Consider the following 12226-nt stretch of genomic DNA (forward strand, 5'->3'; position numbering starts at 1 on the left):
TAGTAAGTGTGCCATAGACGCTGATGAGATGTGGTGATTTGTCATGTCCGTAACATGTAGTGCCCGTAGCATCATCAGAAACACCAATTATATCATAAACGTTTCATGTAGGGTCTATGATTGTATATGCACATTAATCTCTTTTGTACTCAAGGGTTGAACAATTGAGACGTATATTATCAACTTATTTCCTGGACTACTCTCTGATGATTACTTAAAAGCCTTTACAACGGAACTTTTCCATTTTTAGCTCACTTGTGCAACATAAGTGATGTATTGATTGTGAAACTGTCAGTTACTACATAAGTTTCTTCCTCGCGGAACGTCATCGCCGCATCCCCGTTATAGGCCAGTCGAGCTTCTTAATAATAATGCCCTTTCTCAGAGTGTCAAGATCATGGATTGGTTTGCATTCCATAAATACAGCGACTGAAGTTATATAAGCCCGGCATGACTAAATATAACCACCGAAAAAGAATTAGTGCGCATGGTATAAGAAGACCGTTATTTTATCTATTGTCTTTCTTATTATCTATCCTCAAATATATGCTTTAGGGTAAGTCCTATGTAAATTATCCATAGCTTAACATTATTTCACATGGTTACATTTTACACAATAAGAGAACTCACGATCGAACGTTCAAGTATATACTAGAATATTTTATTTCCCATTTCCATCAAAATATAGAAATGTGTCTACACAAATATTTTGCATCGTAAACAAAACTCTACATCGAGCGCACTCTTATACGTACAAAAAGACAATTTTAATATACCTACATGTACCAATTTACTAAAAATGTTCAAAGTGTTTGAGTATGACGTCACATGAAGTGAAAAAAATTAAAAGTGAAATTAAGAACAGGTTCTTGATGAATTAACAAATCAAGATCTCACATCGATTAACAGAAAGTTGTATAATTCTAAGTTATTAGTGCGATCTTGTTGAATCTTAATATTAAAATGGTATTAACAATACACGAAAGAATGAAATATACGCCACGGATAACCGACAGCTGTATTGAGTTCAGGTCTCTGCGAAAACCGTCAGGTTATATTCCAAGTCATCACAAAAATACGACAGCTCTTAGTAAAAAAAAAGCCCTCCCAAGTACCGCCCCTTTGTCATATTCAATTCATGTCAAATGGTACCAGAAGTGTGGTAAAATCACAATTACATGATAGCCAAGTACATATCAAAAGAGTAATTTAAAAGTAATCCAAGTTGTCACGACACTGTTAGAATAACTATAACATATTCAAAATAAACTAAGTACAAAAACTGATCGTAAACTCGAGTAAATACAAGGTGATTATAAAGTTAAAAGCTGTTGTTTCGAACGCCATATCAGTGTTTCATGATTTGAACTCAATTTGACAAATGTCGTAGAGGGCGAACTTTATCTACTTTTTAATTAGGTGGTTTTCTTGCATGTAAGAAAGTGTGTACATTCACACTATCGATACAAGTTTGTTTTCGCTTAGTGCAAAGCGCTAAAATACGACAATTTTGTTCATATTTACTAAACAATGATTTTTTTTCATGAATGTGTTTTTTTTGTATCTCTATTCAATAGAAAATATTATATTTTGTCCCTTGGTGAACTGATAATCAGACAACCCCATTGAACGCTGAAAAAATGCAACCTTACTGTCGTGGGAAGTATATCATGACACACGTCAAAAAGAACTTGCCACAGTTTGCAGCATTGCCATTGGCAATTTGAAACGTTCTCTCTCCTGTTTAGAATTGAGTGAATAACTGCTAAGTTAGGGGAGAGATTAATAGTTCAATCAATGTAGGATAATAAACTAAATTCTTTTAGTTAGGCTTCAGATCCTCGCCCTAACCAAATATGGCAAAATTGAAAATGTTTTAGACGACGGTACAATCAATGACAGTAGTGCTATGAATATAAAGTCAAACCTTATTGACACTTTAATGTATTTTTAGTGCCATGCATTGACTATTTTAGCGAAAATTCTTCCATTTCTCGACTTGAATATTTGCATTTAGGGGTACAAAACAGAGTTCATTAAATGTAAAACCGGCTGAGAACTAAAATGCTTCAACCTCCAACCCTAAACAAATAGAATTACGTTTTCTTTCCTACATTGAACTATATTTTATTTATGTCAACCCTTAAACTCGATTTCAATCATATAGCTAACTATAGAGTGTTGTAATATCCATTATGAGAGTATAGATAAATGCTATACGTAAGTTTATAGTGCTCAACACACTGAATACCTATTCACAGACAGTGGTACTAATGGTTGCTATGGAAACAGTTTCAATCATGTTGTGGTATTCTGATTCGTACATTTAAGTTTATTCTATGAGGCACAACAGTTCAATAAACAGCTGCACGTCAGTAGTAATAAAACACACTGTGTAAAATAAACTTACGATATTCATAAAGCGTGGTCAACTATAAAAGTAAAAAAAACAACAAGAAAAACATATCGGTCTATAACATCCTATGAAATATCCAGTTTTCACGCGAACTATTTGCGATTACTTCAAGTGAGAAGATCAGCAACGTCTTGGTCCAATTCTGGAGTAGCCATTGGACGGTTTCTTACGGTATCGATGGATCTCTGAAGACGGTTTGAGCTGGCTGAACAACGGCTATAACCACATGATCTTGCACAATAGTACTTGTTCTTACACCGTACTGTTATAGCTACGGAAAAAAGAGAGTAAGTATACCAAAAGTAAGTCTGTAAGATACAACATTCGTGCAACGCAAAGCTGACAAAAGAGGTGGTCGATGTGTGAGGGCGCCCCAACTGCATACCTTACAGACTGAAAAACGAAAGTGAGGATCAGGAGAGAAAACTTTCTTTCACCAAGCACACTTCTATAAACCTGATAGCATTCATGTCATTATAAGTCAATCTTCTCTCTAAGTGCTTGGTGCACGCCCTCAATCCAATAAAATGTCTATGAGAGTGACTAAATCGCATGGAAATTATCTATTTTCCTTCTTTTTGTTTTCAAATATATCTTTCAAACACAGCTTTCATTTCGGTGTAAGAGTAACCGCTTCTGACATCAAATAAACAAACCAACAAACAAATACTAAAAGCAAAACCTTTAAGTGATTGCTCTTAACTAGATGCAAAGCAACAATGTCATTTTTGCCAGTCACATAATTATATTTATGTGACTGTCATACGCTAGTTGCGTACTTGCACTCTGTAAGTAGTGGTATACATACGTACATATGAGGACTCGAAAAGTTGTGCCCGACAAGTAAGTGTCACGATATGGTGGTGTCTAGCCTCTTATTCCAGTTTATGGATTATGTGAGTAGTGTAGTTGCACACAAATAACATACTAACACATATATACTTGTAAACAAAGCTCTAATCATATTAAACCTATAGACACGTGATGAACTCACACAAGGTACCAGCCAAACACATATTTTAAATTTCTCAACGAAAATTGATCCCTTTACTAGTTCTACGAGTTCAGTACATACCGGCACAAGATGGAGTTCTTCCTGTCCACTTCCCAGTGAGATCACAATATCGTGTGTAGGAACCACCACTGACATAGTAACCTATGTTACAGTAATAATCACATTTGCAGCCATAGGTAGATCTCCCTGAACACACAACTTGCCCATTGTCTGGTGGTCGCAATGGTTCACATGCTACACCTGTAGACGATAAACACAGAACACATCGATGTATACATACATGTATATGGATAAAGGTAACATATATTGGGGCCTATTTGAATAAGCGAAGGATATCAACAGATCTTTACATGTCAATGAAAGTGCGAGATAAAGTACGTTGTGTTTTTTTCTTGGCAAAATGTGTTTCATTGAACACTGTACCCAGACATTTATTGGGACATTACGTTGCACAAACAAAAAAACAAGCATCTACACTGATACACACACTCCTCCATTCGGCCCTCTCTCCCCTCCCCCTCCTTTCTCTCTCTCTCTCTCTCTCTCTCTCTCTCTCTCTCTCTCTCTCTCTCTCTCTCTCTCTCTCTCTCTCTCTCTCTCTCTCTCTCCCACCCCCCCTCTCTCTCTATCTCTCTCACAATTTTTCTTACCAGAGCAGACAGCTTCTGAACCACTCCACTGACCATTACTTCCACACATTCTTTCCTTTGACCCTCCAGTCAACGAATAACCTCGATTGCATGTGTACTGGCAGCGATGTCCAACTTCCAAACCTTCACAACGGATTGTTCCATACGCTGGATGGGGTAGTCTTGGGCAACTAGCCTCTTCTGTAAGTACAAAGAAAAAAACAAACCATTGCCGCGACATGTGATATTGAAACCATTGAATGAATGAATGAATGAAAATAATATAAACACATTATGAATGAGAAACAAAAACCATACAAACCTGTGAGTATGAATATTCGTGTAAAGTGGACAGGTGTAAAATACGGCATGGAAAGAAAAAAGAGTTAATGCAAGTGATGAACTAACAAACTACAACCACTAACACAAAACAGACAATGAATAACACACACACACACACACACACACACACACACACACACACACACACACATACATACATACATACATACATACATACATACATACATAGTGACACAGACAAACGAGGCATATATAGACAATACACACACACGTTCACAATGCTGGTGTGCATTTTGGATGGTTATCATGAAAAACAAGAACTTATATGATATTGCGTCAAGAAAAAGTAATGTGAAAAATTAGTAGTATAAATGTTAGTTTAAATTATCTTGAAGTGTCAAGTATCCGAATCAAATTAGGCTAATTAAAATTTGAATGGAATCACCAGTGTAGAAAAAAACCCACGCACATCCATTTTCGTAATCATTGTGTCAATAGTGTCTTTAATATTTCCATCTATAGTAAAGACCTTGTGGTCTGTGAATTTATTGGTTGTGGCACACACCTTGTAACGTCATCGCCACGTGATATTCTTGGCTTTGAGGTTCAACATATATCTGTGGTTTCCAAATTACAACCTGAATCGTACTGATGTCTCTACTGCATGCAATATCAGCTCTTGTATACATGTTTTGAGACATAGGATTGATCAATGCAGTAAGCCAGGAAGTAGGTCAGTGCAAGTAGAACCAGTAGTGGCTACATTTATGGCTATATATGGTTGCACTGCACCAGTTTATACTTGTAATTACACCTGGTACAAGTTAAGTGAAATGTTAAAACCATTCTGTAGGATTCGCTGATTACGAAAATGGTTTATTTTCTACACTGGTTTATTTTCAGACACGTATAGAATATTCTTCTAGGCTTTCTATCAATTCACTTGTCATTACATGACTATTGTGAATATGAAATTGTTTTTAATTTGATCGACTGGTAGAGTTACTAGGGTAATTAAATATTACATTCGGACGAAACTAAAAGTACCTCAGGGCGTGACGTCTACATCTGGTGTTTGGCGTATAAACGTGAAAACAGCTGTTTCAGTTGAGAATAGATATTATAGTCAATGACTCAATCAAAAATATCGAACTGAAAGTTTGATTTAAAGGCTAAAATAGAAATGGTTATTTGAGAAAGAGAACTTCATAAGCTTACAATATACTTTGCAGTATATGTAATTACCAGAGCATATAGGTTCATATCCAGTCCATCTACCGCCTTCACATGTGCGGAAGCGTAATCCTGACGTCAGTGAATATCCTCGATCGCAAGTATATTCACAAGTGTCCCCTTCTGATTGGCCAATACAGCGGACAGACCCGTGAGGTGGATCTGATAGCCTATGACAACCATTTCCGGTGTCTTTAGAGAACATGTATTACAAAAATCGTGAATCCAACATTATACAATTATAATGAAGAACTGTTTTCTGGTTCAGTGGAAAAGAAATTTGTCAATTTAGATGTTTAGTCGTTTTAGTTTGATTCAGGCTGATTAGTTTTTGAGCGAAACCAGTGCGTGTTAATTAATAACCATATTTGAATGACTGTTAAATCACCATTTTGGTTCATTTCACCTTATATCCATGAGTGTCAATGTTATTTGTTTAAGAGAATCAATAATTTAACAGCAGACATACTTTATGAATAAAGTAACACTTAATGATATATCTAGGCATATTAATTTGCATAATTTGCATAGAATTTAACATGTTCCATTTGGAACCTCTTCCCATGATTAGCTCAAAAGCCATATACTCATATGAAATAAAATGTAGTAAAAAATAATATCATTCATGATTTTGTCTAGAACACGTTAGTTTTGTCATAAGCAATTTTAAAGCATATTAATTACCTAATATGCATATTGTTTTAACAAAGTTTGTTGCTCGTTATTTCAAAATGCGCAACTGCAAATGAAATAATTGAAAACAATAATTTGTTTATATGTTTATAACATGTTAGTTATGATCAAAATTGTAAATATTCATAAGCATCGTGTCATCTTGTCAAATATGAATAATCATATCTTGAAAAAAAATTTATTACATGAAACGAAACTAAAGAAATTCAAATTGCATAACTCAAACAATACTTATGGGAAATCATGAATATCAAGTACCTGATTAGCATATTGACAGTGTTTTTTTTCTATTTCACTCCATTGTCTCAGAGAGCTTTATAGAATAACTAGAGTTGAAAGGATGAGATGATCTCATTGCTAAATGAATTACACTTTTTGGTGCACACACGTTGATCATATTACAATGTATATATTGTATATAATTATAGTGAGGAGTGTGTGATTCATAATACACGATAACGAAAGAATAAAAAAATGGAAGTATGATTCCTTAGCTCATGCGTGTAAAAAAAAATCGGTAAAATAGCAAAATCGAAAACTTTCATAAACCTGCAATATACTTTGCAGTATATGTAATTACCAGAGCATATAGGTTCATATCCAGTCCATCTACCTCCTTCACATGTGCGAAAGCGTGATCCTGACGTCAGTGAATATCCTCCATCGCAAGTATATTCACAAGTGTCCCCTTGAGATTGGCCATTACAGCGGACAGACCCGTGAGGTATATCTGATAGCCTATGACAACCATTTCCGGTGTCTTTAGGGTATTACAAAAATCATGAATCTGATGTTAAAACGAATTATGGAACACTTTGATTTTTAGTTTGACTTAGGGTTACCCTGCTTAGTTTTTGAGCGAAACTGGGGCATGCTATTTAAGTTTAGTTACAAGTTAAATCCCCTATTTTGTTGATTTTACATTTGTTAATTGAATCAGTCCTTTACCAGCAGATATGTGCTATATGATTAAAGCAAAGCTTAATGATATAAATCTATTCACATTAATTTGAATTATTTCCTTGTCATGTAACATAACCTTGTAATTGGCGCGTCTTACCATTAGCTCAAAATTAAGGATTCAAATAAAAGCATGTAACAAAAACAGTACTAAAAAAATTATAAGTTAATGTCAATCTTGGCTCTGTCTGGAACATGTTAGTTTTATCAAAAAAGCCGAAGCCTATTAATTACTCTAATTTGCATAAGACTTAACGAAAGTGTTCTCATTATCTAAAAAAACGCATAAATAAATAATAAGAAATTTTGTTAAAACGCAACCTCCTCTTTCAAGTTTTACGATATGTTAGTTAATGAGTAAAGTCTATGCATATTTAAAAGTGTTATCTTGGAAAATATATATAATCATATGTTGAAAAATTAATTCATACGAAATGACAGTACGCAAATGTAAACGGTATAAGTCGAAAAATACCTGAGGGAAATCATGAATAATTAACCTAATTCATTTATTTATTTATGCACATTCTATACGTTATATATCATATTAAAATTTCTAAAGTGAAAAGTATGTAACCACGCATGTATGTTGATTAACCGTACTGAGAATCTGAAACCGATATATTTAGAAAAAAAATCCGTAAAATAACATAAACGAATACTTTCGCAAGCTTGCAAAAAAAAGTTGTAGCTAGCGTAATTACCGGTACATATAGGTTCATATCCTGTCCATCTACTTCCTTCACATGTGCGAAAGCGTGATCCTGACGTCAGTGAATATCCTCCATCGCAAGTATATTCACAAGTGTCCCCTTCTGATTGGCCATCACATCGGACAGACCCGTGAGGTGGATCTGGTAGCCTATGACAATCATTTTCGGTGTCTTTGGATTACATGTATCACAAAAAAATCATGGATCCAATGTTAAAGTCTGGAAACTTTGAACAATGAAAAAATATTCACTGGCCTAAATGAAATGGCACATGGAGTACATGCTACAGCTTTTGCAGTTATGCCTGGTTTTGTTTCAGCTTTGCGTGAAATTAATGCATATTAAATGTCTTTATTTGAATAACTAATGACTTTATGGACAACGGCATGTATTTTGAGAATGCTTACGTGAAACATTGTTGAAAGAAATATACCATGCCACGTGAGTGAAGCATTGCGTCATGATATTATAAGCGAATTCTCTGTACTAGTATGTCAATTAGACTTATTTCATTTTCATTATGCTTTTTTTTAATTTTAACTCCTCAAGATCATGGACGAATCTCTGGGCTCGAACGAATTGAAAAATAGTGCCAATAGTCTGTGTGGGTTTGTCTAGAACTTAATATACATTAGCGATATCTGTGCATATCAAATTCCTCATGTTTTTATATCCGTGCGAAAACTGCTGGCTTGAATTTAATGAAACTTGGTACATGTGGCCATTAATATATTTAGGTCATGTTAGTTTTTAGAAAAATACGTGTACATAAAAAAAGCTTAATTTTCAACTTAAGAAATACTGAAAATAAATTGGTTAAATGTAAAATGAAACTCGGCAAATTTGAGCTATAAGTTACTATCCGTCAAGATGAGTAGACAAACGTGAGATTACATATTTTAGCAAACGTAAATATTAATGAACCTAATCTACATATAGAATGATACCCGATAAAAATACGCAGGTATGGTTTTAAAAAATTGTGGTCAAACTTGCAAACACAAATCCTTCTTCTATGTGCTTGTTATATACATATATATATACCACAGTTGACACGTAATTACCGGAGCATACAGGTTCTGATCCAGTCCATCCACTTTCTTCACATGTACGCATGCGTGATCCTGACGTCAACGAATAACCTCGATCGCAAGTATATTGACAGCGATCTCCTTCTGATTGGCCCTCACAGCGGAGAGACCCGTGGCGTGGGTCTGATAGTTCACGACAACTATTATTTCCGGTGTCTTTAGAGTACATGTATTATACAAAAAATAATGAATCTAACATTTTAGTCAAAAATGGCATGATTATTACGAAGAAAAATACAAACATATTTGCTGTCTTAAATAAATATGATTCAATGCATAGTCTAGGACTGCTACTTTTGAAAGATATATAACTATGTATTTGAATGTTAAATACGAAAACTGCTAGCTTGAATTAAATGAAACTCGGTTCATATATTCCTCCTTTTTAATATTTTGGAAAGTTTGGTGTGTTTTTTAGAGAAATCCGTGCATGTAAAAAGCTTAATTTTCGTCTTGGGAAATATTACAAGTTTACATCTCTCAAAAAGTAGTTGGTTCAATGAAACGATACTCGGTAAATTTGAGCTCTAAGTGAAATTCCTAACAGAGGAACCGTCTTTAAGTAGATAAACACGAGATTACATGTTTAAGCAAATCGTATATACATGTTGTATTGATGAGCCTAATCTACAAAAATGCCCGATAAAAATATGCAGATAAACAATTATGGGCAAATTGGAAGATAAATCCTCCTTCTATATGTTTGTTATATATACCACAGTTGACAAGTAATTACCGGAGCATACAGGTTCTGATCCAGTCCACTCTCTGCCTTCACATGTACGCATGCGTGATCCTGATTTCAGCGAATACCCTCGATCGCAAGTATATTGACAGCGATTCCCTTCTGATTGGCCCTCACAGCGGACAGACCCGTGATGTGGGTCTGATAGTTCATGACAACCATTGTTCCCGGAGTCTTTAGAGTACATGTATTACAAAAGATCATGAATCTAATGTTGTAGTCGAGAAGGGCATGATTATTACAATGAGGCCACATAAAAAAGTAAACATTGTGTTTCCGACAACCCGACCTACCCTAATTTAAGCCCCCGACCCAAAACTTTATTTTGCATTAAAAAAGGTAAAATAGTAACAATTTACTTCTATTTCCATGTACACCTTCATGCCTTTGCCTCATATGTGGACAACTTTTTTAAAAATCGTTATCTTGGGGTCAAAGTTATTTAAGAAAATTTAAAGTAATATAAAATAAAATTCCGCCCTTCCTACCCAGGTTATCGGAAACAAATATTTCTTAAAATTTTGCCTGAGAAATATGTTTTGCTTACTTAAATGAAAGTAATATGGTTTAACGTAGTAAAGTCTAGGAATGATACTTTTCAAAGATACTCATGCATATTAATCAACTCTATTTGAATATTAATTCCGAAATCTGCACACATCAATTATCCCAAGTTTAATGGGGTTTAAAGTTCTCGGTTCATATACATGTATATCCTATTTTCTGTTCCTTTTTGAGAAATCCGTGCATGTAAAGAGCTTAATTTTCGTCTTGAGAAATATTACAAAATTGCATCTTGAAAAAATAGTCGGTTAAATGAAACGATACTCGTCAAATTTGAGCTCTAACTCACAGTCCGTCCAGAGGAACTGCGTAGTTATTAAACGAACGTGAGATTACTTATCTACATATATAATGATGCCCGATAAAAATACGCAGATATGGTTTTAAAAAATGTGAGCAAACTTGCAAACACAAATCCCCCTTCTATATACTTGTTATATATATCACAGTTGACACGTAATTACCGGAACATACAGGTTCTGATCCAGTCCATCCACTTTCTTCACATGTACGCATGCGTGATCCTGACGTCAGTGAATAACCTCGATCGCAAGTATATTGACAGCGATCTCCTTCTGATTGGCCTTCACAGCGGAGAGACCCGTGACGCGGGTCTGATAGTTCATGACAACCATTGTTTTCGGTGTCTTTAGAGTACATGTAGTACAAAAGATCAAAGATAAGTATGGTTGCTGGCTTAAATGAATGAAATATGGTTCATTGTAGTAATGTAGGACTAATGGTTTTTGAAAGATACCCATGCATGTTAATTGATCTTACTTGAAGGTTAAATCACCATTTTATGTTATCTTCACCTTATATCCATGAGGATGATTTTTTTATATGAATCGATACATTTAGTAGCAGAGATACACATGAGTGATGTAATACATAATTATACGCATCTATGCAAAATCATTTAAAATGCTTCAAATTCAAACTCAAATGAGTTCTGTACAACAATCCATAAAGGTTAGCAATTTTCAAAAAGGCAAATTGTTGTTACTGCACACAAATTTGGATATCATCTTACGAAATGTCTTGCACAAAACCCCAAAAGACACAAAACTAATATGCAGATATGTTTGGGTTTTTTTAAAGGAAAAGAATTGCAAACATAAAACATGTTATATATTTTTCAGCTTGTGCAATTACCGGAACATATAGGTTCATATCCAGTCCATCCACTTCGTCCACATGTGCGCGAGCGTGATCCTGACGTCAGTGAATATCCTAGATCGCAAGTATATTCACAAACATCCCCTTCTGATTGGCCAGTGCAGAAGACAGACCCGTGAAGTGGGTCTGATAGCCTTTGACAACCATTAGTCCCGGTGTCTTTAGAGAACATATGTGTTACAAAAATCATGAGACTAATATTAAGGTAAGATTATTACAATTAACGAATGCTTGCCATTTTGACAAGAACGACACCAGAAGAGGAAAACCGCATACTACAAATAACAGCAGATAGTGTTACTCATATTCGCGCCTTTTCAAGTCAAAATGTCACCACGAAATCTTCAAATACAATGATGCAGTTTACATTTTCGCACTATATTTAAAGCCTAATGATTTAACCATAATATTAAACTGATGCTCACCAAAGAATAAAAACAAATAATGCATTCAACTAAAACGACAAGAAACAAAAATACAAACAAAATCCATCCACACAAAACATCCAATTAACATATAGATTTTACAAAGATGATCAAAAGGATCTTCTCATGAATAAAGTTATAACATATATCTTATCTTAAGGGGCGAGATCAATAGTTCAATGTAGGATAAAGAAACTAAATTGTTTTATAGGGGCAGGGGTAGATTTATGGCACAAGTGGCAATACAAGAAGTTTTTTCC

The 12226-nt window shown here is 34.7% G+C and overlaps 1 protein-coding gene across 2 annotated transcripts in view; it reads right to left on the minus strand.

Moving 5' to 3' along the window:
- Positions 1–657: 657 nt before the first annotated feature.
- Positions 658–12226, minus strand: part of LOC144434761 (CUB and sushi domain-containing protein 1-like) — a 43629-nt gene continuing 32060 nt past the window's right edge. Inside the window, exons 16-25 of one of the 2 annotated variants that reach the window (XM_078123241.1) lie at positions 11518–11700; positions 10827–11009; positions 9790–9972; positions 9027–9209; positions 7954–8133; positions 6870–7049; positions 5609–5788; positions 4082–4261; positions 3492–3671; positions 658–2687 (exon numbers count right to left, since the gene is read on the minus strand). In XM_078123241.1, the coding sequence (XP_077979367.1) occupies positions 2524–2687; positions 3492–3671; positions 4082–4261; positions 5609–5788; positions 6870–7049; positions 7954–8133; positions 9027–9209; positions 9790–9972; positions 10827–11009; positions 11518–11700 (1796 nt within the window). In that variant the 3' untranslated portion in view covers positions 658–2523. The remainder of the gene's footprint in view (positions 2688–3491; positions 3672–4081; positions 4262–5608; positions 5789–6869; positions 7050–7953; positions 8134–9026; positions 9210–9789; positions 9973–10826; positions 11010–11517; positions 11701–12226) is intronic. The other variant, XM_078123243.1, reaches the window with a different exon arrangement.

The sequence above is a fragment of the Glandiceps talaboti genome, chromosome 5, assembly GCF_964340395.1.
Source record: "Glandiceps talaboti chromosome 5, keGlaTala1.1, whole genome shotgun sequence".
Taxonomy (NCBI): Eukaryota; Metazoa; Hemichordata; class Enteropneusta; family Spengelidae; genus Glandiceps; species Glandiceps talaboti.